This window comes from Aulonocara stuartgranti (genome assembly GCF_965226115.1).
Source record: "Aulonocara stuartgranti genome assembly, chromosome: 8".
NCBI classification, from domain to species: Eukaryota; Metazoa; Chordata; class Actinopteri; order Cichliformes; family Cichlidae; genus Aulonocara; species Aulonocara stuartgranti.
In genome coordinates this window covers 20,092,181-20,119,900 of record NC_138959.1, presented here as the reverse complement: position 1 = coordinate 20,119,900, position 27,720 = coordinate 20,092,181, and the positions used below count along the sequence as shown (strand labels likewise).

General features: G+C 40.0%; 2 protein-coding genes across 3 annotated transcripts; one reads left to right on the top strand and one right to left on the bottom strand.

Moving 5' to 3' along the window:
* Positions 1-74: 74 nt before the first annotated feature.
* Positions 75-14,066, bottom strand: wipi1 (WD repeat domain, phosphoinositide interacting 1). The gene is made up of 12 exons (XM_082544370.1): positions 13,525-14,066; positions 12,393-12,475; positions 9,949-10,118; positions 9,757-9,853; positions 8,474-8,571; positions 8,279-8,371; positions 8,129-8,199; positions 7,478-7,585; positions 5,634-5,798; positions 5,421-5,528; positions 3,518-3,657; positions 75-3,291 (listed from the first exon to the last, which is right to left on the bottom strand). The coding sequence occupies exons 1-12, from the start codon at positions 13,599-13,601 to the stop codon at positions 3,170-3,172; spliced, it is 1,332 nt and encodes a 443-aa protein (XP_082400496.1). The 5' UTR covers positions 13,602-14,066; the 3' UTR covers positions 75-3,169.
* A 1,904-nt stretch (positions 14,067-15,970) lies between these two features.
* Positions 15,971-27,195, top strand: prkar1ab (protein kinase, cAMP-dependent, regulatory, type I, alpha (tissue specific extinguisher 1) b). 2 transcript variants are annotated; one of them, XM_082543215.1, is made up of 11 exons: positions 15,971-16,120; positions 17,684-17,899; positions 19,946-20,116; positions 20,206-20,297; positions 20,394-20,455; positions 20,555-20,601; positions 20,706-20,864; positions 21,119-21,179; positions 21,420-21,541; positions 23,419-23,500; positions 24,692-27,195. In XM_082543215.1, the coding sequence occupies exons 2-11, from the start codon at positions 17,726-17,728 to the stop codon at positions 24,862-24,864; spliced, it is 1,143 nt and encodes a 380-aa protein (XP_082399341.1). In that variant the 5' UTR covers positions 15,971-16,120; positions 17,684-17,725; the 3' UTR covers positions 24,865-27,195. The 2 variants fall into 2 exon arrangements, with proteins under 2 accessions (XP_082399341.1, XP_082399342.1); XM_082543216.1 differs by lacking the exon at positions 15,971-16,120 and adding an exon at positions 16,199-16,301.
* The last annotated feature ends 525 nt before the right edge of the window (positions 27,196-27,720 follow it).

Sequence of the window (27,720 nt, the reverse complement as noted above, 5' to 3'; positions counted from 1 at the left end):
TTATAATATTCAAACATTTATAATATAATTACAAATAAAAAACAAACAAAACAAAACTTGTTGCAGAGGTCAAATCATTTCTAAGATTTAATGAGTCTCTGGTGTAAATGTCCAGTATTGAACAGCTCAATGCAGCTCACAGGTGCCCTAACAGCGCCACCTTCTGGCAAGTCATATTACTATGTTACTTATTACAACAGTACTATAAAGAAATGTTATATACACATTATACACTGTAAAAACCCATTAACATATATTTTACGAATGTTAAGTCTATGTGTTGATGTGTAACACATTACACAAAAAGGATACTTAATGCATTAATGTAAAAATAACTTGACGTATATGTTAACATATTCAGAATTATTAAGTAAATAACACGTTTTTTAGGCTTGCACTGAAAACAATGGACCTGTAGCTTTGTCGTGTACAGCTCGTCCCAGGATTTGCATTTAGCTGTCGACTGCTGCACCTACAGAGCAAAATATTTCATCAGGTTACATTTGTGACTCTGCAGGATTTTTCAGTCTCGTGTATTGCTACCATAATTAGTATCACAGCTGCATCGGCAAGTCATATGATACTTATGGCATGTATCGTGATTTAAATAGTGTATTGTATAATATCTATGTATAATTTCTTTCTGAGTGAACTACTGCTTGTCTCTCCTGAGGTATCATACATTTTTATGACCACTGATTGAAATGTTCTGGAGCCCCATACACAGGAATGGCCCTGATAAATGTCCTAAGACTTAACATTGCACTTGGCTTGTTAAGAAGTAAAATCTTAGGTGAGTTTTAAGCATACCTCCCAGGGACCAGTCACACTAGGGAAAACAGCGGTCGGAGACTGCTGTGCGGAAAAAAAAAATTATGCCTGTATGCAATTAACTTGCAGTGGTATTGCCTTTGAAATGGTCTCTTCAAAGACAGATCATTTTGAAGCAATGCTCAGCTGCTGTCTTTAAACCAACTTTGGTGCGTTAATTTGGCAATAAAACTGGGATAAAACGGTAATAAGACGAAGTCAGTCTGCTATAAATTTTTGATTAAACAGGGTTAAGTTGGCACTTAAGCGCTGTATGCAATAATACCCTAATTGAAATCTGTTGCTGTCTACCTCAGTCCTCAGTCAGTCCTACCAGAGCCAAGGGTGGACTCAGCACAAGTGGACTGGGAAAACTTTATAAATTTATAAACAAACAGCTGCAGCTAATTCATTCCATCAATGACCAACATTATATCAAGAGCAACGTAACTGTGTGGCTCAAAAATGAGGATACCAGAAATGTAATAACAACACGATACAGTTTGAATTCAGGTTTCAGGGACGTTCTGCTCTGAAAACAGTGGGACAGTTGAGAAAAGTGAGAGAAGGCGGAAGGAGAATCAACATGTTTATGCTACAACACATTAACTTCTAGTGTGTCAAACTTGATACATGAGTTTTAGAGAATCTTACATCATCAGTGTGATTTCTTTCCCCCCTGAAAAAATTGCAAAACACATTTTTTAAGAAATAAATTGCAAAGAAAAACACAGATGTGGTAAGCATGATACAAGTTAAAACTCATATATCAAAATTAATATTTAATTAATTTTAAAGCGTTAGAAGGGTCAATAAACACTCAATTTTCTGTCTTAATTTCATTGCTCAGACTTTAAAAGGATAACGGTGATCTCTTATTTTGTTATGAATAACTGGGGACTGTGTGGCCCTGAGAACTGAGGTTCAGGCGGAGCCCAGGTTTTATCCAGAGATTTACTTCACTGCAAACACTTCCTTCATATACCTGAAATCTATGTACACTTTGTGAACCTGAATTGGAGTTATGCACCAGGGCTGCTGTCTCACATCCCACAGTTAGAAAACCTTGAATTAAGGCATCTGTTAAGCATAAAATATTAATTTAACTAATCCTAACATACTATAACATTCAGACACTGCTATAATACACTAGCACAGTCCCACTGATAGCTCAATTTTGAAAGACACATGTAATGTATGTATTAGTGTCTGTCGAGGGAAAGAAAGAAAGAGAAAGAAAGAAAAATGAATCTTGCTCTGTGTGCACGCTGCTGAGAAAAGGCAACGCTGAAATGTGATTAAACACTGTAACTCACTGTAAAAAGGATGACAAGCTGTATACTCATATGTGGTTCTCCTACAGCCTTCTGAAAGTCTGAACATAAGACATGCTTTGCAGCATTGAATTCAGTGCAGCTTGCAGTGAGTTGCCCACCACAAATCTTTGTAACTGACACTGACGCGATTCATTGTATCCTCACTTGGAGAAATAAACATGATGGTGCAGACGAGATCCTCATCCACGCAGACTGACTCCGGGTTGCAGCAACTTACTGCAACATTTTGGCGTTCTATTTGCATTTATAAATAAGCTGGCAATTATTTGGAAATCTGAAATAACTGAAATAATTTGGAGGCAGGTTGCTTCCCCCCAGATGACCTGTGCAAATGCCTTGCAATCAAAAGCAATCGCTCAGAGGTTGGGGGCACTGTACACTCAACCTCTGGGTGACCAGTTGGTCAACAATTTGTATTTGGTCCCAAAAAAAACTTGCCAATTGCCAATTTTTTCCTAGTGTGACTGAGGCCATAGGAGCACTTTTGTTATTTTAACCCCTGGATATTATTGAGCTTAAGTATTGTCGGTCAGCTCATACTACTTACCTGCTCTTTAGGTTGCTACCATAGTAATGATTTGTCGTTGGACAATACATATATTCAACAGTAGTATAAAAGTCAGAATTTCTAGCTGTGCACAGTGATTATTTCAACATGTTTAACACTGTTGTTAGTGGTAGTATATGGGAGTTAACATTAGGATGGTTCAGACAGCCTTTGACTTAAAGAACAAATGTTCTGTTGATGTTTTTTTCTTTAGAATGAGTGGACCTTCTGCTCTGTTTTAGTGTTTTTTTCTATATCCTTTACAAATAACAATGGGTGCACAAAATACAGAAATATAAGAAGGTAATATCCTTCCAAGATTTAACTTTAGGTGTGCAGGGTAACTTGTGAGAGGGTTGGGAAGCCACAATGTCGCAACACATTAGGAATATTTTGTCCAACCTTCCTACTAGAAACAGGTAAGTCTGGTTTGTGTGCAGGGGCAGGGGCAGGGAGGGTACCCTGGGGAATTTGGTCAGTTATTCTGGTTTCCAACCGGAGGGAACTCATTCTCATCATCCAGACAAACGGGGCCCTCAGCAAATTCGTGCTCGGGGATGACTTCACCCTTCTGGGCTCCACCGTCTTCGGAGTAGCCTGGAAAGAAGCAAAGAAAGAGCATTTTAAAATTTCAAATATTTCTGATCATATTTGGATGGCTAGGGTTTTAACTATAAAGAAACAAGCTTCATTTAAACAGGAGTCGCTTGACAACAATACTAAGAGTTGAACATACACACACTATTTACAGCTGTGTTTAATAGCCATTAAACATAAAGTATACTGACTATGCTCATTTTAAAGTGTCAGCCTTAAATCTTACCCATTAGAGTGGTGGAGGAGGGTGCGGTCGTGGGGAGAGCCACGGTGGCAGCATATGTTTGGCTTGGTGGTTGTGGAGGGACATTCTCGGGGTTCTCCTCTTCCTTCTGGTCCACCTGCTCCTCATTGGACTCAAAGAGCCTGAGGAAGCATGGAAGAAATGGGCTGAATAGGATTTAACACCTAAGATAATGCGACAACAGGAATGCACAACAATGTAAGATTTCTAAACAGCAACAAAAGATGGAAAAGTATGGAAGTAAGGAAATGGACAACTGTTTAAATGCATACAGATACAAAAAAATAGCATTCAAGCGTTTTCAGCTCCTACATGTGATTATAGTGCACATGATTACTAGAGATGGCACGATACGACTTTTTTATGTCCGATACCGATACGATATCATAAATTTGGATATCTGCCGATACCGATATGAATCCGATATAGTGTTTTTTAATCAACAAAACTGTTTTTTTAAATATCTTGCTGCATTTTGTATAAGTTCATACTCAAGTTTAAAACAACAACTACACTAAAGCTATTCTGTTATACCTGTATGCAAAAAAAAAATAAATTTCATAGTTCAGCAATACTGATCAATCTAATAAACTTAAACCTACACCATCCTCCCTATTCTGGTATTTTAAAGAGTACTTAGCGTAAATATTAAGCAACCTAACTAATAGGGTTCCAACTCCCAGCAACAACAAAGATAAATAAATAAAAAATAAGGAACCACCCCTCACGCTCCACCTCATGATGCTTAATCGACGTAATCAACCTTAATTTGATGCAGTGTGAAAAAAAAATGCACAGAAATCAATTATTTTTCAAGAAATATTAAATAGATTCAACATCTTTCTTCAACAAAATTGCAGACTGCACAGATGGTACCTTCCCAAAGTAAAAAGTACTATAGCTTACTAGGGTATATATATTAGACTTATTAGTCACTATATACAGTAATTGACTTCTATTCATTTTACATCAAATTAAAACTTTGCGTGTCAGATAATTATTTATTAAAAGCTCGACATTTTAAATGAGAATAAGAAAGAAAAGTATGTCTTTGTGCCCCCTTTTCCCTGTTAATGCCCTATCGGCCCCCCTGGCTAAACTTTGCTAGATCCGCCCCTGCTCAGTTACCAGCGTCAGCTACGTAAAAAAAGATCCTGGTGTAGAAAGTAATATTAAATAAATTCTAACAACAGCTTATCAAGCTTAAACGTGCTGCTGTTGTTTATCCACTGGTTTCCTCTTTCTGGTGCAAAGTGGGCTAAAAACAAACCAGAGAGACGGAATTGCGACAGAAAAGCCGATCAGCTGATCATTAAGCAGTTTCATGATTGAAGTAGCAGCAAGAAGAGGCAGTTGCTCCATATATCGTTTGTTAAGCTTAACGCAGGAATGCTTTACAAACATTCAGAGATGGACTTACACACTTGCTTTACTTCTCTCGGGATAACTTTGTCGGAGATGAAATGCCGGGTTGCTAGCGAAGCTCCAAATGCTATCCAGACCACCGACAGGTCCCGCATGCCACAGCCGCTCTATCACGTGATGCATACTGCTCCGACGTGCTAACGTTCTGAGGCGAGTTACGGCGTGTTGCAAGTTTTGTGAGGTGCTTTCGTGATATTTAATGGATCGGATTACATTTTTTATTTTTCTCCGATATCCGATCCAGTAATTTAGGTCAGTATCGGACCGATACCGATACGTAATATCGGATCGGTCCATCTCTAATGATTACATCTTCATCTTCACCTTTCTATCTGCCTCAAGATGTCTAACTTTTCAGTTAGAGTAAGTCAAGGGGAACCAAAATAAGTATACATTTTAATTTAGAATGAGGATTTCCTGCCATATTTATAACCTGTACATCCCACTAAGATATACACACCTGTGCTTTTGAACAAGGACACACTCGCCTCCATCCTGTGGATCCACATTATAGATGTAAAGAAACCCATCTGAAGATGCCACAAGCAGGCGAGGAAGCTTCTGAATCCTGACAACAACATCAACAAAAACAACACACACACAATATAAATGAACCTGCACAGATACAGACTTGTGTTTTTTCAATATACCTGTATAGTTGTAGTTCTCTTACGTAGCGAGGGCACAAATGTTCTTCAGACCGAACATGTTGAGTCGCACTGTGGCAAAGGCTCTGTCCTGATTCATCATGTCAGATACCTGAGTGGGTAAGTAGGTACTGGCTGCTGTGAACATTTTCCCCACATATGCTGACCATGTAGGGGACTCTTCCTCTTGGCTGGAATCAAACAAGATGCTTTGTAGTTAAAGAGAAAGAAAACATTTAACATGAATAAAAGACTACTAAAGATAACAGTTTTATAATATAATGGAGCAATGAGAGTTAGAAAAAAGTGCTGTTTTTAATAATAACACAGCAGAGAGGCCGAGGCATTCATTTACTCTGGTTAGGAAGAGCAACGTTTGAGACAAAAGCATCTCAACTGTCAGTGAGTCCCCCGTGCAAAATAAAATAATAGTAATGGTGAAGCAGGATAATACTCATCTAAATAATGGTTTATTATCAGTTATCACCAGCCACTTTATTAGGTACACCAGTTCTACTAAAGTTCAAACCGAGCATCAGAGGAAAAAAGATGATTTAAGTGACTTTGAATGAGGCTTGGTTGTTGGTGCCAGATGGGCATCTCAGAAACTGCTGATCTGCTGTGATTTTCTCGCACTACCATCTCTAGAATTTCCAGAAAATCTGAAAAAGAGAAAATGTCCAGTAAGCAGCAGTTCTCTGGGTGAAAATGACTTGTTGATGTCAGAAGGTCAGGAGAAAATTACTAAACTGCTTCAAGCTGACAGGACGAAAAAAACCAACTCGAATAACCCCTTGTTACAACCAAGGTGGGCAGAAGAGCATCTCTGAACACAAAACACATCAAACCATGAAGCAGGAGGAGACCACGCTAGGTGCCACTTCCTTCAGCTAAGAACACGAAACTGAGGCTACATTTCAAAACTGGACAATAGAAGATTGTATAATCTGACGTGTCTCAATTTCTGCTGAAATATTTGGATGGTAAGGTCAGAATTTGGCATAAACAACATGAAAAAATTGATTCCTCCTACCTTTTATCAATGGTTTAGGCAAAGTTGGCCAAATACTCCTCCACACATGTAATGGTGTGGAGGAGTATTTTGTTGGCTAGCTTTGGGTCCCTTAGAAACAACAGAGCATCATCTAAATGCTACTCAGCCTACCAAAGTATTGTTACTGAGCATGCACATCCCTATACACGGTGCACCATTGTCTAATAACACCCTATATCTCAAAGCTCAAGCCATCCCTTTCTTGATCATGACAGGGAGTCTGCTATATTCAAATGGCCTCCAGCCTCACACGTTTTGGGATCTGATGAACAGGAGATTTACAGCTGACCAGCAGGCAGATCTGCAGCAGCTGTGTGATACTATTATGTCAATATGCTCCAAAAGACCTAAGGAATATTTTCAGCATCCATCCATTATCTTCTGGTTATCCAATACAAGGCTGCAGCTGTTAGGGCAAGAGACAGGGTCCCCAGTCTAACACTTAGAGACAGAAAACCATTTGCATTCACAATTTAGAATCACCAATTAACCACTAACTGCATGTCTTTGGACTGTGGGATTAAGACAGAGTGTCTGAAGAGAACCCACGCAAACACAGGGAGAACATGCAAACCCCACACAGAAACACCTTGTTGAAATTCTGCCATTAAGAATTAATGCTGAAGAGAAAAAGTGGGTCCAATCCAGTGCCAACTACTTTTATAGATGCACCTAATAAGTGACTGTGAATATTTACATTAATTAACATATGACTTTATATAATAGGATTAATATTATTCTCAACACAATTTTCTTTTCAAAATTAGATAGTGAGTAACTGAAAAAAGAAGCTTGAAAAAGGAAGAGAGAGTCAACCTTGGGCTGTGCTGCTCCAGTTTAAAGATATGGACCGTCTCAGTGTTGCTGGAGGCACACAGGAACTGTGCATCTGCACTGAAGGACAGCGAACTGATACTAACATATCTGGAACACACACAGGAAATAGAAAGAGAAACAAAACAGTGAGATTTAATTTCTTTTAAGTAATCCAAAACTAACATTACAGTGATGTATTATTAAAGCCCGTGCACGACTTTGCCTTTAAGGATTTTTGTCTGAGATAAGAAATGACTCTGCAAACCTTTGGACACAGTCCGGTCACAGCAGTGTGAGTGTTGAAACGCTGTGTATGACAGCCTCCATGCTATCTTACAGTGTAATGTTTCCATGACCCCACCACTCACATTACTGTTAGTCAGTCACTGACACTGGAACCTGCTCAGCACATTCACAGCCATGTATCATTGGCTGTTGAGCGGAAGAGCAGTAAAGTATCTTACTCACCAAAACATGTAAGTGGTGAATATTACCAGATTTATTTGCACTGCTCACCTTCATGTCACGAGAAATTTATTAAACCTCTTTCCTACATTATGAATCATGTTTGTTCAATGATTTTTTTTCTTTTCAATTCTGACTGCTGGTCAGTACTTAATGCCTAAACTACGTGAAAAGAATAATAATAACCTTTTCATGCCTCTGCGAAATTCAAACAGCTTCTGTCCTTCAGGGATGCTGAAAACTCTGATGACAGTACCCTGTGGAGGAAAGCGTGGTCAGGAGGGACTGATGTGTAATAAAAGAGAAGGAAGGTGAAAAAGGAAATCAAACCCTCACCTTCTCCGAAGCACTAGCCAGCTTTGTGCCGGAGGCGTTGAATGTGAGAGCTGCCAGGGGACTGTCATGGGCCTGGATCAGCGTCACAGTGCTCTAAAGGGGCAACAATGCTCTTTAACACAAGGCTGCTCTTTTCCCCCATGGGGTTTCCAGGTGAAATGAAAACAGCTGCATTTCTTTCCTTTGTTGCCTCACCAGATTGTTGGCATCATAGACTGTGATCTCTCCCATGGTGGCGCTACCAGGATACGCCAGGAAGGAGTTGCCATGGTTGATGGAGAGTGCACAGAGACCTATAAAGGAGACAAGAGGATTATTTACTATTTTATCTTTTTTTTTTCTTTTCATAATCACTGATTTGGCTTTTTTGCCTATTGGAGTTAACATGCATTATCTAATCTGACTTATTACTTATAAAGAATAATGTGTTAGGCCTGTGAATACATTGGATCAAGCAACTGTTGCATGCTTTTTTAAACACAGTGCTTTGGAAAGCCTATGAAATGCAAAATTCTTATCACTGTTACAGGAACTGAAGCGCCTTGTCACATTTAATCAGTATTGATATAGCAGAGTCCATTTGCTGACTTTATGATTGTTGTCTGCTTGTTTTGTAAATTGAAAATGTATCCACAGTGGCTTCCAGTCAAAAAAGTAATGTAAATTCCACTTGCATGATTAAATACACAGCTAACACACATGTATATGATACTACTTTTCCTTACAGTCCCCCAAATATTCCCATATATTATTCAAGTGTCACAAAATGCATAAATTTCATTGCATTGGATAGCATAATGTCAAATCAAATTGTAGCTGCATTTATTTTCTCTGCACACAGTAACTTCTAACTCTCTCTTTAATCACTTAATCACCTTTAAAGCCAACTGGAATCTCCGGCAGGCTACGTAAAAGACATGCTGATCCCATCTGAACTGTATGCAGCCCTCATAAACAGTATGGCAACCTTAAAATCTCAGCTGAGCCCTTTCTGGCTGTTCTAAGGTGACCATGTGTCTGCCATCAGGGCCTCTCGGCTATTGTGGCTCGCAGCTTCATTGACTTCCCTTAGATCTTTTCTGAAAACATGTTTTTATAGACCAGGTTTTATGCGATGTGTCTGTTTGTCTTTTTGATATTACTTTGCTTTTTGTTCTTTTTCTACTGACATTTTGCATTCAGTTCTATGCCCCTTTTCCTTGTATCAATTATATCTTCTTTTTTTTAATCTATTATTGTTTGCGATTGCAGACTGGCTTTACCTTCTAAGCATCCTTTTTTTGCCTTCATTAAAAAACTTTCTAAAGAGATTTTAAAGGTGCTGTACTATTATTAATGCTTCAGTGTCTTCTAGCCCACAGAACAACTTGGCAACATCTGGGCATCAGGCTGTCTCTCTAACAGTTGGGAGTTTTGGGGGTTTTTTTGTCATGTTTCAGCAGGCAAAGCTTTAATTTCTTCCAAAAGCTGTAGTCTACCTGAGGGGTTGGTGGGTGTGTTGAGCAGCGTCTTAAGGAGCTTCATGTCTTTGATATTGTGGATGTAGATCGACTCTTCGAGGCACACCACGAGCCGCTGATGTTGAAAGAGACACGAGCACAAGAACATGTAATTATCAGCACAAACTGGGATGATAAAGGGGTATGCAAAGCTGTCACTCTTGTCTTTACCTGTCTGTTGAGCCTGACAGAGAGGATGTTGTTGGAGTAGCTGTAGTTACAAATTTCCGTGCCTTTCTTAAAGTGATAGACGTTCATTCGTCGTGGCATGGACAGACTGACCACAACCACTAGGCTGCTGGAAAACAGTCGCTCCACTATATAGACATCTGGACACTCCACTGGGGAAAGAAAAACAGATGAATCTCTTGAATACTTGCTTACAGGGAGTGCAGAATTATAAGGCAAGTTGTATTTTTGAGGAATAATTTTATTATTGAACCATGTTCTCAATGAACCCAAAAAACTCATTAATATCAAAGCTGAATGTTTTTGGAAGTAGTTTTTAGTTTGTTTTTAGTTTTAGCTATTTTAGGGGGATATCTGTGTGTGCAGGTGACTATTACTGTGCAGAATTATTAGGCAACTTAACAAAAAACAAATATATACCCATTTCAATTATTTATTTTTACCAGTGAAACCAATATAACATCTCCACATTCACAAATATACATTTCTGACATTTAAAAACAAAACAAAAACAAATCAGCGACCAATATAGCCACCTTTCTTTGCAAGGACACTCAAAAGCCTGCCATCCATGGATTCTGTCAGTGTTTTGATCTGTTCACCATCAACATGGCCTGTATTTATATAGTGCTTTACTAGTCCCTAAGGACCCCAAAGCGCTTTACATATCCAGTCATCCACCCATTCACACACACATTCACACACTGGTGATGGCAAGCTACATTGTAGCCACAGCCACCCTGGGGCGCACTGACAGAGGCGAGGCTGCCGAACACTGGCACCACCGGGCCCTCTGACCACCACCAGTAGGCAACGGGTGAAGTGTCTTGCCCAAGGACACAACGACTGAGACTGTCCAAGCCGGGGCTCGAACCGGCAACCTTCAGATTACAAGGCGAACTCCCAACTCTTGAGCCACGATCGCCCATTGCGTGCAGCAGCAACCACAGCCTCCCAGACACTGTTCAGAGAGGTGTACTGTTTTCCCTCCTTGTAAATCTCACATTTGATGACGGACCACAGGTTCTCAATGGGGTTCAGATCAGGTGAACAAGGAGGCCATGTCATTAGTTTTTCTTCTTTTATACCCTTTCTTGCCAGCCACGCTGTGGAGTACTTGGACGCGTGTGATGGAGCATTGTCCTGCATGAAAATCATGTTTTTCTTGAAGGATGCAGACTTCTTCCTGTACCACTGCTTGAAGAAGGTGTCTTCCAGAAACTGGCAGTAGGACTGGGAGTTGAGCTTGACTCCATCCTCAACCCGAAAAGGCCCCACAAGCTCATCTTTGATGATACCAGCCCAAACCAGTACTCCACCTCCACCTTGCTGGCGTCTGAGTCGGACTGGAGCTCTCCGCCCTTTACCAATCCAGCCACGGGCCCATCCATCTGGCCTATCAAGACTCACTCTCATTTCATCAGTCCATAAAACCTTAGAAAAACCAGTCTTGAGATATTTCTTGGCCCAGTCTTGATGTTTCAGCTTGTGTGTCTTGTTCAGTGGTGGTCGTCTTTCAGCCTTTCTTACCTTGGCCATGTCTCTGAGTATTGCACACCTTGTGCTTTTGGGCACTCCAGTGATGTTGCAGCTCTGAAATATGGCCAAACTGGTGGCAAGTGGCATCTTGGCAGCTGCACGCTTGACTTTTCTCAGTTCATGGGTAGTTATTTTGCTCCTTGGTTTTTCCACACGCTTCTTGCGACCCTGTTGGCTATCTTGAATGAAACGCTTGATTGTTTGATGATCACGCTTCAGAAGCTCTGCAATTTTGAGACTGCTGCATCCCTCTGCAAGATATCTCACTATTTTTGACTTTTCTGAGCCTGTCAAGTCCTTCTTTTGACCCGTTTTGCCAAAGGAAAGGAAGTTGCCTAATAATTATGCACACCTGATATAGGGTGTTGATGTCATTAGACCACACCCCTTCTCATTACAGAGATGCACATCACCTAATATGCTTAATTGGTAGTAGGCTTTCGAGCCTATACAGCTTGGAGTAAGACAACATGCATGAAGAGGATGATGTGGACAAAATACTCATTTGCCTAATAATTCTGCACTCCCTGTACTTCTACTCAGAGAAGTTATGGAAAGTACCTCATGTCAAAATTCATTCATAGTACATTCACAGTATCCCATCTATTTGTGAGCTGTGAGAATGGTTTGACCTGTAGCAGACTTGCTGCCAGTCTTCGCAGCAGCCTTTTGGTACAAAAAAAAAAGAAGTGCCTCCGTCTGCGTTTACCTACCTTGCACATCAGACTAAACATGACTTGAACAGCCTAAATTAAGTTGAACATGACCACAGCTCAAACTATGCTGTGCAGACCTCTGTCACTGTGTACTCGTGTCATATTTAGGGGGCAGAATGCAGGTTGGTTTGTTTGCTGATTAAAGAGAGTGAAGAACAGTGTCACTCCTACCCCCTTCATGGATGCAGTCCAGTTTGTCCACAGCTGTGACTGAGAAGAGCCGGTAGCCGGTCTTAGTGCCCACTGATAGAGAGCTACAATGGAAGCACACCCAAATACTTTTTTTAGTAACACTGTAGTTACATAGTATACCATCGGCCTTTAATTTAAGTTGGATACATTGGAATACCTTAAAAAAATAATGTCTTTAGTATTATACACCAACACACACATATGGTCACTAGTATAATACTGTAAACCATTGCGAATGGTTATAATGGATCATAGATACCAATGCTGTAATAGCTACTTTCTAAGCAAGAAAATAATACACTGTGGCCTCAGTTGACTTCCTTACAGCTCTACTGATAACTAACCCATCATTGTCCATGATGCAATAGTAGCATGACCATAACTGACAACAGGGTTAGGACATGGTTATCAGATCACAGAACTACTTTGTTAGGCTTAGGGCAGCTTAAGCCTGCCACAAAGAATTTCAGGCAAACATCTGTTTATGTGCATAAGTCTTTGGCACCTGAGTCATTATCATGCTTAGGCAACAAAGCCTTAAAGCAATTACCATTAAAAGCGGTTAATTTCCATAAAGATGCCTGCCTTCCTAGCTCAGCTGGAGATGAGAGGAGCATTGTGGTCAGCAGGCTTATTTGGCTGTTTAGCCTGAAGCATACCCAAAGGAGTTGTTTGTTTAAGGAGACACACATTAAAATCAAGAGTTTGTGAATTCTTGGTTCAGTATGAGATACTGTAAAGCAGATTTTTCTTAAAGCTCCTTTATTTTCATTATTAACAAATAGCACTGCACGTTGACTGGGAGTGTAAGCAAGAGACTGTCAAGAGACTGTTAAACTGTGTTACTACAAGTTTGGTTATAATACTAAAAGACTACTCAAAAGTGCAATAGGCCACACAGTGGCCTACTTCATATCCAGCTCTATGGGACTCTCGTCTAGAAGTTTAAATGGTGCACACAAAAAGGTTACTTCATTTTGCATGCGCTCACTTTGCAGGTCCCATCAGAAAATAAACCACATTATAGAAATGCAGCTGAAAATAATTATGCAACGGTCAGGTGTATCAAGGAGATTGAGTTCATGCAGGGCCCAGCTCGCAGGTCGCTTACGTGGTGTCCTGGTTAAACGAGGCACAGATGAAACCTCGATGCACTCCGGGGTCGTCGGATAAGTCCGGTGACTCCATCCCAGCAGCTGAATTCCCCCTCCTCTAGAGGTCGGAGGCCTTGGGCCCGGGTCGATCACCGCCGGAACCCGCTTCCCCTTTTGCTGCTCCCCGACTGTAAGCGCCACGCTCACACTCTTCGGGGACAGGAATGTCCGGGCAGGCTGGCTCAGATGGTGCACATCGTAAACAGGAGCGTGAGCTGCTATGGCTAACCGGAACGGGAGCAAAGATAAACAGGAACAGCTCACTGACGACCGTTTTACTTCGGAGAGGCTACACTCCCGTTGTTATTATTGTGTTATTAACTTCCAGTGTCCACACAGGAAAACAAAAACAGCTGATGGGAGGATGCGTCACCCTGAGGTACATCGTGATTGGCTTTCCAACCATACGTCTGCACGCCTCTCTGGCTTTTCTATTGGTCAAGTTGATAAAATCCAAGAATGGTTTTAGCAAACAGCTATCAATCAACCGAGCGGCTTGTTTAAGAGGAAAAACTGGTGATTGGCCAGTTTTGCTTTCAGTCTTGTCATGAGGAATTGTTTTGATGATTTGATTGGATGAAAACCCAGTGACACGCAAACAGCTTAAATTACAGTACGCAATTTTTGGTAATAGTTTACTTTTTTTTTAAACAAAGTAATATGAAATTAAATATACTACTATAATATCTATGTAAAAATATTTTTATGTAAGAACATTTTTAATTTATTCGTATACGGAAATATTTCTATTTCAAAGTTTCGGTTTAAAGCACTGACGTGAATTCAGGTTTTTAAAACAACTAATTAACCATAAAAACAAACAAAAGATTAAGTAGTTTAACGCTTTTACTATTAAGCTAAAACTGTGACCCAAAGAAAGTCTTTCCTCTTTCAGTTCCTACTTGCGGTGGCTGTTCATCTATGTCGTGTCTATGTTCGTTTGTCATGCTTACAAAAATAAAAATGTAAATTAAAAACTTGGATGTGCAATACATTACTGAGTCATTATTGTTGGCTCTGTGAGCCACGTCTAGATGAAGTTGAAGTGCAGACTTCCTGCTTTAATTTAATATATGATAATAAGGGATTTTTTTTCTTTTTGACAGCAATAGCTTTCAAATTCAGTGGCACACTTGGCATCAGTTTCAGACTTTTAAATACTTAACTGATGTTGAAATAGTGAATAAATAGCCCAGTCTTGCAAAAGAAACAGCAACAGAGTTTAGAAACAGGAAGCCTATTAATTAATACATTTCTTATTTTAAAAAAAACCCGCATTAAAGTGACACACGGTTCCATTGAAATAAGGGTTATATCCACAATGCATTGCGTGACCTCAACTCCAAAGCCCTATATACAAATGTGACCTGAAAGTGATGTCAGTACCCAAACATGTATGAACATTTCACTGATTTTATTTCAGGGCAATGTATTCATGCAGTAATCTTGTTAAATAAATAATAAATAAAATAAATTTCCCTCCATTGTACCTTATCCCTAGCGTCCTGTCACACCAACCCTGTGTATGCTCTCCTTCACTGCATCCATGAACCTCCTCTGAAGTCTTTTCCTTTTCTTCCTGCCCAGCAGCACCTCCATGTTCAGCATATAATAGCATTTAATTTAGGTTATCTTGGTCACTCCCACTGAAAATCTTCACCTTTGCCACATCAAGCTCAGTCTCATGTCTTTTTTGTCACTGTCACCATCTCAAAATCATGCATCATAGCAGGTTTCACTGAAATCTTGTAACCTTCCCTTTCACTCTTGCTCCTTCTGTCACAAATCATCCCTGACACTCATCTCCACCCACCCCACCCTGCCCTTCTTCTCTCTTGTGCACTGTCCTTTGCCTTGGATCGTTGACCCCAGCTATTTAAACTCACTCTACCTTCACTATCTCTGCTCCTTGCAGCTTCACTGTTACACCTGTCCTCTTATTCACTGACTTTCATTCCCCTTTCCTCCAGATTATATGGTCACCTCTCCGTGCTCTTTTCCACCTGCTCCCTAATCTCACCATAGATCACTATCACAATATCATCTGTGGATACATGCAGTATTACTGAATTACCCAATAAGGTATAACACTATATCTGTAAAAAATAACGAATAACATTCATATGAGACATTTTTCTCCCTAATGAGTAGCTGCTTCAGCTTCTGATACTACTTCTTTAAAGTTGTTTACCGTTACAAGTTAAATGAAAGACTTGTTCTTGTAGTTGTGGTTCGTAGTGTTGTTGCTTTTGCCACCACGACCACTTTTTGAAATCAAATATTAATCAATTTCTTTGCCTTTTCCTTGACGTCAGGATTTCCGTGCGGTCTCCTTTAAGGTTGCCACGGGTTACCGGCTCACATGTCAGAACGAAGAGAATTGACGTCAGTGACGGCTGTTGATTGGTTCTCAGCCGTATCCGGTGGGGCAGCGGTCCAGGGCTCGGGGAAAAAAATCGAAAAGAGGAGGAAGATCTGGTAACGGTGCGCTTTGAGAAATATCTTACATTCCGAGTCACCGTTTAAAGGCTCGGCAGGATTTTACCGTTTCTTGTGAGTATTCGTGTTGTTTTGGTTCGCGGAACATATGACCTCTGTATAGGTGAAATTTGTTTCCTCCGTCTCTCGTTTGTTTATGCTAGAACTCAAGATGGCGTCATTGGAGGAGCGCTTTGCCTTTGCACGGAGCTAGCGAGCTAGGCATCAAACCTGACATACATAAACTAGGCCGAAGGTAGTTTAGCAATCCTCTGATACGCGTGTTGCTCATTTGAGGAGTTTTCTGCTGCTTCTTCATATGTCGGGTTGCTCGTTTTATTAGCATTAATCTGCTCGTGTAAGTTACTTGACTGCAGCCGTCAGCTTTCTCGCGAAGCCTTCCTGACCTAGACAGTGTTACAGACAGGGCATCTGCTTCATATTTACTCTAACGGTGGTATTTCGCCACTTTTTAAACCATTAAATGCGTTATTACAATCCATCATCAGCTATGCTCATTTGTCTGCTGTTTAGCAAGGTCATTGTGCCTCGCTGTTGTTTTGTTTAATTGCATAGTTAGTTTTAGGCGATGCTGCAGGATAGTAGCTGATTCAAAGAATCGACATTTAAATATAAATAACTATTTTACGACATTTCAAATAAAGTAAGACTTTCTTATTGCATAAGACAGGAGAGCTTTCCTAGTAGAGGTTGCCGTAGCTCTTAATTTATACCACCTGGTCCGAAAACAGTATCGTTTACCACATAGTTATTCCTGTGCTGGGTTTAGATTAAAGCAAGCCTGCCAAGTTTCCACTACAAGCGTAGTTAGTTGTGCATAACGGCTGTGCGAGCTTCATCTTTGATAACATGGCTAGTAATCTCCCCTGGGCCTTGTCAGATTAGAAATTATCCGAATCCTATTATACTGATGCACATGCACGATACACTTGCAGGCACAGAATAGATTGTACTCTCACTCCGCAGGACTTGTTTACTCATTTATCCTTCTAAATGGCAGAGATGGGTTACATCAGGACTTTAGAGGCCTTCCTGATTTAGACTACATAGCCAGATCAAGCTCAGAGCTGTCTGAAGAAACTTATATCACAGAGGCTGATCAGATGATCTAAGGAGCTGTCAGGCTGTCTTGCTCAGCACCAGTATTGTGGCGTGAAATGTTGAAACCTCAATCATGTGCGCTTGCTTTTGGCCTGTTTCACATTTCACCATTCGTCTAAATTTAGGCCTTGTCTATGATAATGTTTCAGCCCTAGCCAGCTGCTCTGTCATTGATAGAGGGCTTAATTCAGTCTGGGGGAAAAAAACTTGAACTGTTTTGTGTAAATAAAACCAAGAAAAACGGTGTGCTTGTTTTAGTTTTGTTGTGTCTGCCTGTGTGTGATCACATCATATGACCATTTTTCGCTCCAGACAATTAGGAGCACTCGGGTTCCATAGTGACAAAAACAACATGCTGTGCTTTCTCACTCCGGCTCCATTTTTCTCACATTCTCACATTTTTCTGTGTGTCCAGTTCACATTGAGACGCTCAGGCTCTTTTACCCCGTGTCACTCTCTGTCCTCAGTGTTGTGCGCTGATGATCTGACACCATGCTTCTTTTCCTTTCCTCTCAGCACAAAGGTTAGAGGTCACAGAGCAGGGTTGCGGCTGTCGTCATGGCATCTGGAAGTACGAGCAGCGAGGAGGAGCGGAGCCTGAGGGAGTGTGAGCAGTACGTGCAGAAACACAACATTCAACAGCTGCTGAAGGACTGCATTGTCCAGCTGTGCACCTCCAGGCCAGATAGGCCCATGGCTTTCCTCAGGGAGTACTTTGAGAGGCTGGAGAAGGTTTGTGTGCTAATGTATGTTTGTGTCTTGGACAAATGCAAGCCATTTGTCAGTGATGGGTGGGCATCTTATACCCTTGTATTGGACTGTACTACTGCCAGTTACTGTAACCTACCTTCTGATTTGTGTCACTTACAGTGACGCCAAAATTCATAGCACTTTAAAGCAGAATGATTAGCTATTGGTCCAGCAGGCTGACAGCACTTAACCTCCCACATTGACCTTTTTCTATTTACAGTTGGTTCTTGATTTTTAATTTTTTCAGCATGCAATGGGGGAAAACAGACAAGCCCTATATTATACATTTTTCCCCTTTCTTTTCTTTCTTTCTTTTTTTCAAAGCACATCTTGTGGAAAAATATTTAGACCCACCAAATGTGCGTGCACACTTGGAGAACAGACTTCCAGAAAACTCTTTGAGAAGTGGATGCTATAGTTTACTCTAAATATTAGTAAAATATTGCCAGCCAGAGTCAGCAATAGCTCATATGAAGGAACAGAGAATAAGTAAAACAATTAATTAGTAGTCTGGTTACTGTCAGATCTTTTGCAGATTTTTATCTTCCAGAGACAGGAAAATGAAATAATACCTTAGCTACTATTTTGTTTATCTTATATTATTATTTTCTTCAACTGTAGTCATGATCATACATAGATGGACAGTTTCAGAGTTTTTTCTTCTTCAGGTTTGCAGTTATTTACGTTCAACATTCAGAACATTTGAGGCTTTCGTCCATCTTTTTATCTATTTTCTTTCGCTTATCCAAATCACCATGGCAGTGTGGCTGTGGACTATTTCAGCTGCCACAGGGTGGGAGGCAGCGTGCACCCTGGACAGGTCGCCAGTCTGTCACATGAGGCTTTTGTCAATATTGAATTATAAAAGGTTAAAAAGTAATCGGACGCTTGGCTCCAAAGTGTTTCTTGAGCCGTGTCATTTCATTGTTTTCATTGCTGAAAAGAGCTCAGGAGTAGCCCAGAGGTGATTTAGAGATGATTTATTCGACCTAGAATGAGTTTAATTGTCTTGGCAATATGAAGAGTAACAAAATAATGATAGCCAAATGCAAATAAACTATTAGATCTAAAAGAGAAACTGTTGATGTAATTTGCATGGGAAAGACGACTCTTTTTAGTTTATTTTTTCAAATAACTCCATGGCTAGTCTAGATTTCTGTCCAGCACATGATTAAAATAAGACCAGACAACACAATTTCATAAAATAGTTACAATATTAATTACTTTTGTTGGTTTTCTAAACTCAATTTGTTTGTCTGGTTTTTTTTGTGTGTTTCTATACACTAGGGGCCTCAGTTTTGGGCAATACAAATACTTAGTGTTTGTTATAAAAAGAATGTGGTTTCATGAATTCCTTCTGAAGAGTCTCAGCAGCATGCATGGTGCAAACAGGAAACATACTTCCTATTGAAATGCATATGTTTCAAAGTTGTACTGCCTGTAACAAAAAACGTTAAAAATCTTGTTACGTACACAGGAACAACTGGATAATGGGCTGCACCAAAACCTCTCAGGATTTATTAAAATTTTCAGACCCAGTGAAATCATCACAACATAAAGGCTACAGTCCAGATTACAAAAACAAAAGGGCGAGAGTGGAACTCATAGATTTCACAGTGTTATATGGAGTGATGAAGCAAAAATCGACCTCAGAACGATGGAAAGGGGAAAGTGTGGCTTGTGCACATGTGACTGCCAGTGGAACTGGGACAATAAAACGTATTGATCATTTCACTGCTCATAGAAACAACAGGATGAGTGTAGGGGTACACAGTGGCTTTTTGTGTGCTCAGATTCAACCAAATGCAACAAACTGATTTCACCTCATGTGAACTGCTGTCCAAATAAATTGCATATAAATCAAAAGTGTAGTGTCTGCAATAGAGGAACACACCCATCTGATGCATGCTGGAGGAAAACATTACCATGAGTCCTGAGTGTAGGATGCGTTGCTTTCTATCATACAATTAGTTGTGACTGTATAAATCTTGTTTCCCTGACTGACTCAGTCCTGTCCCTCCTATTTAGGAGGAGGCCAAGCAGATTCAGAACCAGCAGAAGGCCAGCAGTTCCCGTTCAGACTCTCGTGATGAAGAGGTGTCTCCGCCCATGAACCCCGTGGTAAAGGGCCGCCGGCGGAGAGGCGCCTTCAGCGCAGAGGTTTACACAGAGGAGGATGCCGCCTCATATGTCAGAAAGGTAAATGCATACAGCAGATACGACGCTATGGCACATATGATTTCTATTTGTGCCAGCATCCTGACATTGCTTTCTTTTTGATTCCTAAGGTCATTCCAAAAGACTACAAAACAATGGCTGCCTTGGCCAAAGCTATTGAAAAGAATGTTCTCTTCTCACACCTGGATGACAATGAGCGGAGGTACCAGACTTAATATTTTTTATAATTTTCAAAAAGTATATTCGTGGGGATGATTTGGATGACTGGCTCACCTCTCTGTTTCTTTTCTTTATTTAGTGACATATTTGATGCAATGTTTCCAGTCACCTACATTGCTGGGGAAACAGTTATTCTGCAGGGTATGATTACAGCTTGTCAGCATTGATCACAAAAAAGCATTAACCAAAATCATAGCACTGCTTTCTGTCATGCTAACTGACTCGGCTTTATGCCCTCAGGTGACGAAGGTGACAATTTCTACGTCATCGACCAAGGAGAGATGGATGTGAGTGTTTGGATTGTCAAGTAGCTCTGTTAAATGACTCATTTAAAATCACATTTAACATTTGCAAGTATTTATTTTGGTTTGTCCCTTTTCCAATCCGGTAGGTGTATGTGAACAATGAATGGGTGACCAGCATAGGGGAAGGTGGCAGCTTTGGAGAGCTGGCACTGATCTACGGCACCCCAAGAGCGGCTACTGTCAGAGCCAAGACCAACGTTAAACTGTGGGGCATCGACAGAGACAGCTACAGGAGAATACTTATGGTGAGGAGATGTGCGGCTGCAGACCAGCGTTTCTAAAGCTTGAAGTTGAAATGTTTTTGATCTATTCTTGTACTGTAGATTCACTGTTTGCTCTTTTTTTCTGTTGCTGTTGTATTGAGCTAATTTCTTCTTATAGGTGTGCCATCGTTCTCATGTTCACACTTCTAATCCACCAGCATATTCTTGACACTATGTTTGTTTGTTTTTTTTCTTTTTAAGCATTTACACTTTTAAAAAATGTCCTTCTCTTTTAGGGAAGCACTTTGAGAAAGAGGAAGATGTATGAGGAATTCCTCAGAAAAGTCTCCATTTTAGGTGGGTTACTTGTTTTTAAATTAACCATATCAGAAATTAAAGCAGAGGAAGGGAAGCACATTACCTGTGTCTGTTGCTGAGATTAAAATAACCTGAAAAGAACTTTAAAAATATCTCACTTTTAAAAGAAAAACAGTAACAGGTTCAGGCCTTCAGAAGATTTTTTTCTTTTTTGGTTTGTTTTTTATTCTGTCATCATTATGTCTCATTATTAAATTTTGCTCTGCTCTCCTTCCTCAGAGTCGCTTGACAAATGGGAGCGTCTGACAGTCGCCGATGCCTTGGAGCCTGTCCAGTTTGAGGATGGACAAAAGATTGTTGTGCAAGGAGAGCCCGGAGATGAGTTCTTCATCATCTTAGAGGTATCCACTTGATTCATTCGTCTCCTTTTACACACATTAAAGGTCTCGTGTTGTACTGCTTTATGACATATTAGTATTAGTCTCACTTGTCTCCAGAATATTTCAAGTTTCAAAGTGTCATTTTGTTTTTTGAGCCACACGTTTGTATATCTGTGGTTTGGCGCTCATTCAGTTCAGTGAGGTCAGAGTGCACGGCTGCTGACACTCATGCACGAGACACTCTGTGGCTTCTTTCTTTGTGTGTGGATATTTCACTTTTGAATAGAGCTAAATTCTCAGCACAGTGTTTGTGAATGCAGAGTTTGTTCGACTACCTCGCAGCTATAAAAATCTAAATTTCAGCAGTGCAGTGCATTACTATGTTAGCAGTTTCCCCTTGTAGTTAGTGTCTTTAAACTCAATATTTTCTGATCACAATGTTTTCTGGAAACGGAAACAGATAAATATGTACATGAGTGTGAAGTGCAGGACAGGAGAAGACACACTCAGCTGGATTTCTGTTCAGCATTTGAATGTAACGGAAACACGTAAAATGACATGAACACGCACTTCTCTACTTCTCTGTTGGTTATGAATCAGTCCTTTTTCTACACTCTGTGGTTGTCTCTCATCGTTATGTTGCCCCCAGACCTCTGACCTGTGCGTGTACTAATTAGGTCACATGAGCCCTCCCTAGGAAACAACAGGATTTCCTTTTCCTATGGTGACATGATTGGCTAATGTAATTCACTGAGCTTTCAGTTGTTAAGGTGACAGGAATACATGAAAGTGTTAGTTTGGTTAGTTGTGGGCTGTATTTTCAACGCTTTGCTTGGTGTCACGCAGACTTTTTTCATATTTTCTTTATTTTAAGCAACCAGATTCCAGAAATGACCCAAACTAACTTTGGCAAACACTGGCTTCCTGTGCAGCTCTGATGTTTAACAGCTTTTAGTGCGATACTCAATAATTGTGCTCATATCTTAAAGTCACACAAACAAACTTCAGCAGCTTTGTGTTCAGCAGTGTTAAATTACTGCTTTCTTTTTCATCAAAGTCTGACGACTTTAAGAGAGATGGAGGCTTCAGTTCCTCTTCAGAAAGAGCTGTGTGACAGCAGCGTACGCCCAGACAACACTTTAAATATATCCAGCAGTTGAAATCTTTTTTTCTTTTCTTTTCTTTTTTTTTTGGCCAAAGTATGTCTTGCTGCTGGTAGTGCACACCAGTATGTTTAGCATTAGTGTTAGCAGCATGCCAGCAGCGAAAGGGTAGGATCATAGGTGAATTTTTGCTCAGCTTCCTTTGGTTACCTGGTTTCTAGATCTTGTAATGCTGGCAGCAAGCAATATTTTACATTTCTGTAAATGTAAATGGCTACTTTATCAAACATTTGTCAATGAGTTGAATGACCTTGTCTGCTCCTGCTTTTCCTGGTTTTCTGCCATATTTACATAAACTAATGAGCCGCACAAAGCTACAAAATAACATAAATATGACTAATTTTAAACTGAATCATGCAAAGCTGCTCTACAGTTGTTGACCTCTGTTTTCCACACACTCCCTCTTGTGGTCATGCATGTGATTGACAGATGATCGGTTAGTGTCAGAAAGTTAATTCACAGGAAAAAATGGAATAATCCCACACTGTGGAATATTTCAGTTCCAGCTTAGTTTTTCTTTATCTGCATTATTCCAACATGAACATATTTAGCTTTAAGGTTGTTATGAAGTTGTTACAACGTTTTTGTTTTTTCTTTACTGTAGTTTTTATAAAAATGTACCACTGAACAAAATAAGCATTGGTTTAAACAACTGAAACCCTCATTAGTCGCAGTCTTGATTCATCAATGTATTAAAAGCACTTTTATGATAAGCTGATGTTTGTGTGTTTTCAGGGCTCTGCAGCTGTGTTGCAGCGTCGCTCAGAGAATGAGGAGTTTGTGGAAGTTGGGAGATTAGGACCATCAGACTACTTTGGTAAGAACTAAAGTGTTACATAGGAGTCTTTTACATATATATGCATGTAGGGCTGCTCAATTAATCGAATTTTAATCTCGATTACGATCTGGGCTTTCAACGATCATTAAAAATGACTGAGCCGATTATTAGCCCCTCCCTCGTGCTTTACTCTCGCGCTGCTCCGTGTGGCAAATCGAGCGCACCTCTCTGCATTTCGAACACGTGTCACAACAATTAAGAGCAGCGGTCCCCAACCTGTTTTGCGCCACGGACCGGTTTATGCCCGACAATATTTTCATGGACCAGCCTTTAAGATGTCGCGGATAAATACAACAAAATAAAATTAGTACAGGTACCGAAAAAAAGAAAATTTATGCATAACACAAGTGAAAAGACCAAGGAAAACCGAGTAAACGATAAAAACAATAACAAAATAACGCTGAAAACCGATAAAAACCCTGAAAACTATACATTTCACACCTGAGCCTCAACTCTCGCGTCCCAGTACCAAACGACTCACGGACCGGTACTAGTCCGAGGCCCGGGGGTTGGGGACAGCTGATTAAGAGGACCCGAGGGAAGCTCGGAAAGCTAAGCAGAAGTTATTTGGAGAGGAAAGTGACTGCTGCTGGTTAAAAAGAGAGGTAAAAAAAAAACTTCAGTGGTGTGGAAACATTATGGGTTCGCGGAGTCAGTCGTGGATCAAGTAGACATAGTGTGTAAACTTTGCTACAGTGTCGTAGCTGCACCACAGAGCAACACTGCAAAGTTCACTAAACATAGATCTTTACATTTTTCATTTATTTTTTATACTGCAAACATTTGCACTGTTATCAGTATTTGCACACTATTTTATATTATTTTTTGACAATTTTTAAAGTCATTATTCAATACATTGTTATTGTTAAATAAATATCGTCAAATAATCGAGATCTCAATTTCAGTGAAAATAATCGTGATTATCATTTTTGCCATAATCGAGCAGCCCCATATGCATGTATGTAAGTATGTGTCATGCCATTAACTCAGTAGTTTTTTATTTTAAGTAACAAAAAAAAGATAGGGAGCATTAAAAATGGTGGAAAAACAGATCTTTGTGACTATGACCAACACTATTTCTGTATACATGTCTCTGTGTGTGACACTGAAGGATGTTTTCATGAATTTTGAATTTTAAGTCTGTGACACTTGTTTTTTTTTTTCCCCCAGGTGAGATTGCTCTGCTGATGAACCGCCCCCGCGCCGCCACCGTGGTTGCCCGCGGCCCCCTGAAGTGCGTCAAGCTCGATCGGCCTCGCTTTGAGCGTGTCCTGGGTCCCTGCTCAGACATCCTCAAACGCAACATCCAACAGTACAACAGCTTTGTGTCGCTGTCTGTCTGAGGGAGCATTTCTCCTCACACTCACTTCTCCGCCCCCCGCCGCACCCTCTCCACCTCTTCTTCTCTCCTTTCAGACCCAGGGGTCCACCAGTGCTTTTCTTTTTTTGTTAGTTTTTTTTTTTTTTTTTTTTGCTTTCTGTCACCTTCTTCTGATTTCAGTTCCCCCATTCCCACTCTTAATTTCACACACAAATCATTTTATTGTTCCCACCGGTCACGCTGCTGTGACTGTTTTTGTTTTTTTGTTGTTTTTTTTTTTTTTAAGCCATTCACCAGCGCTTGTACCAGCTGCTGTATGCTACCTTGTAGGCACAGTTACACCACATGTAACTTATGTTATATATATATATTTGCTGATTAAGCTTCTTTTTTTTTCGATACGAAGCGGGAGATCTGAAAGGTTCTCAGACTGATGAGACAGACAATCAGACTTTACATTGCGCTTTCAGTAAAATTATTATTTTTTTGTTGCAGACTGAAGTGAAGAAAAGTTTCCTTTGTTGTCGGGCTTTTTTTTTTTTTTTTGGACATCAATTAGCTTGACTACACAGAGAGAGAGCAGAACCGAGAAACTGTAGAGGGCGTGAAGATCTAATGCTCGACTTTGGTTACCGTTTGATTGGTACGACGAGAAAACAATGTCTCTTTTAGTTCGAGAGAGCTTGTACAACAAATATTTTTTATTGTGCAGCTACCAGGCTAGTGCCAAATGTTGATTACTGTCATTCAATGCAAAGATGCATAGCCGTGGGAATGCAATGCGTGCTCTGTTCCAAACAGGAAGTAGTTATCACCCTGTAGTCATCTTAATCAATAGGACGACCATACAAGAACTGCCTTGACTACTCTGAGGAAAATAAATAAATAAATAAAAAGAAAGGAAGACAAAAAAAAGAGTATTAAGTGTATTTCAGTATTCAGTTTCTTTAGTATATACCAAATAACTTGGTCACTCTTCTGCTATGGTTTGTAATCAAAATGTTATAGTATAGTTAAAATGATCCTAGTTATATTATTATCATTGACTAAATGATAAACTTATGGTTTGGAGTGATGGTGATTGTTTAAAAAAAAATATGTTGAACTTTGTCTTTTTGTAAACACTTATTTTTCCATAAATTCTATTTTAGGTGTCCAGTGCCACAAAGTAAAAATAAATGCTTCTTCTTGTCAACTGATGAAACAGTATGTAATTGTATTGTGTAAAATGTCATGGGTAAAAACTTTTTTAAATAGATCAAAGGGATAATTAAAGGTTTATCGAAGCGGGGAGTACAAAGCGGTTTTAAAGGACTTTTCAGGACATCTGAAGTATTTCTGTTTCACAGCTCGGCACAGGCGAGTTGACAGGCAGAGCGAGCGGATATTTATTTAAAACTAGTGTCATTGCTTATTGCCTATTTGAAAAGGTGGCTGTCTTTTCATCAGAGTAGCTTGTGACCTGTTCTCTATGCTTACCTGGCATGATGTTTTAGGCATCCAGTGATCTGGTATGAATGGAAGTGTGTATTTAAAAAAAAAAAAAAGAAAGGAAAAAAAGTCCTGCAGACGCAGGAACCCTGTCGAATATTTGGTTTGTTACTCCTTAGCTGAACTGCTTCACAACTATTTAGATGCCATAATAAAATGAAATATTTCTTTTTAAAAAAAACAAACAAACGGACAAAAAAAAAAACCTTTACCAAATCACATGATGTTGACTTCTGGACTCTACATTCCTGCATCACTGTCTGTTAGCAGAGATGACCTGTAATCATGTTTCTTTTGGTTCTCATTCAGAGTGTTTGTACTCTCTTACAGCTGAGATGTGTGTTTGGTTTTATGTGCCGATTGCAGGGTAGTCAGGTTGGTGAGAAGACCTCATGGATGTGAGTGTATGTTTCTTCACGCTTAAATCTGATCATCATGCCCCTAACCCTCAGGTTAAACCTTGCGGATGTGGCTTACCTGTGGATTTGTGTCCACTGACAACACATCTGGGAAATGGCTCCGTTAGGGGTGAGGGTTTCACCTTTCTGTCAGAATATTGTTTTCGTGTAAATAGCTGCATCATTGGTTTGAGTCCAAAACGTTTTTAGCCACACTGCAGTCGTCCCAGTTTGCCTTAGCTTACCTAACCTGGGCTTACAGTAGAAGTCAGTCACTCCTGCTAGCCCGACCTTCAGTGAGTTTGTTAGGCCTGCAGCACAGAGAGCTGCAGATTATAAGAGGACCATTCTTTTTCTATTCTGTCCTGTATTTAGTTTGACCTCCTGTATGTGCAAAGATGTTTATCCTTTTGGTATAGATTGTTCCAGATGGCAGTTTAAGCAATAAAATAGTAAAAAAGAAACTCTGCTTTGTCTCAGACTTCTTCCTTTGCAGACTTTCAATACTGTGCAGGGTTCTTCTTGGCTGCTTGATCACTCATTTCCAGTCCAGTCCTCATACCTGACCATTTTCAGAAGAGTGGTTTTGTTTAAGCCACTTAACATGGACCTATGAAACTAAAAGGATTGGCCAGTGTCGTGTCTACACAACATAACTTTCAAAATCTTGTAGATTCTGGGCATTTTGTTACGAGCAGCCTGTTTTTGTTTGTTTTTAATCTGTTCTCATTTCTTTAGTTCACTGAATGAAAAATGTCCAAGATAAAACACAGTTTGACGGGTGTACAATAGTATTTTTGCACCAACAAGCTGAGCTTTTACCCAGAAACTTGCTATATCTCAGCATGGTGTCAAATGTGTTTAAAACATTGAGGAAACTCGACAAATAGAGGACAGAAGAAGGCATTGCTGACTCAAAAGCTACCTACGGCAGATGAACAGTATCTGAACGTCACGTGTCCTAATAAGAAATAGGAAGAAAAATATGT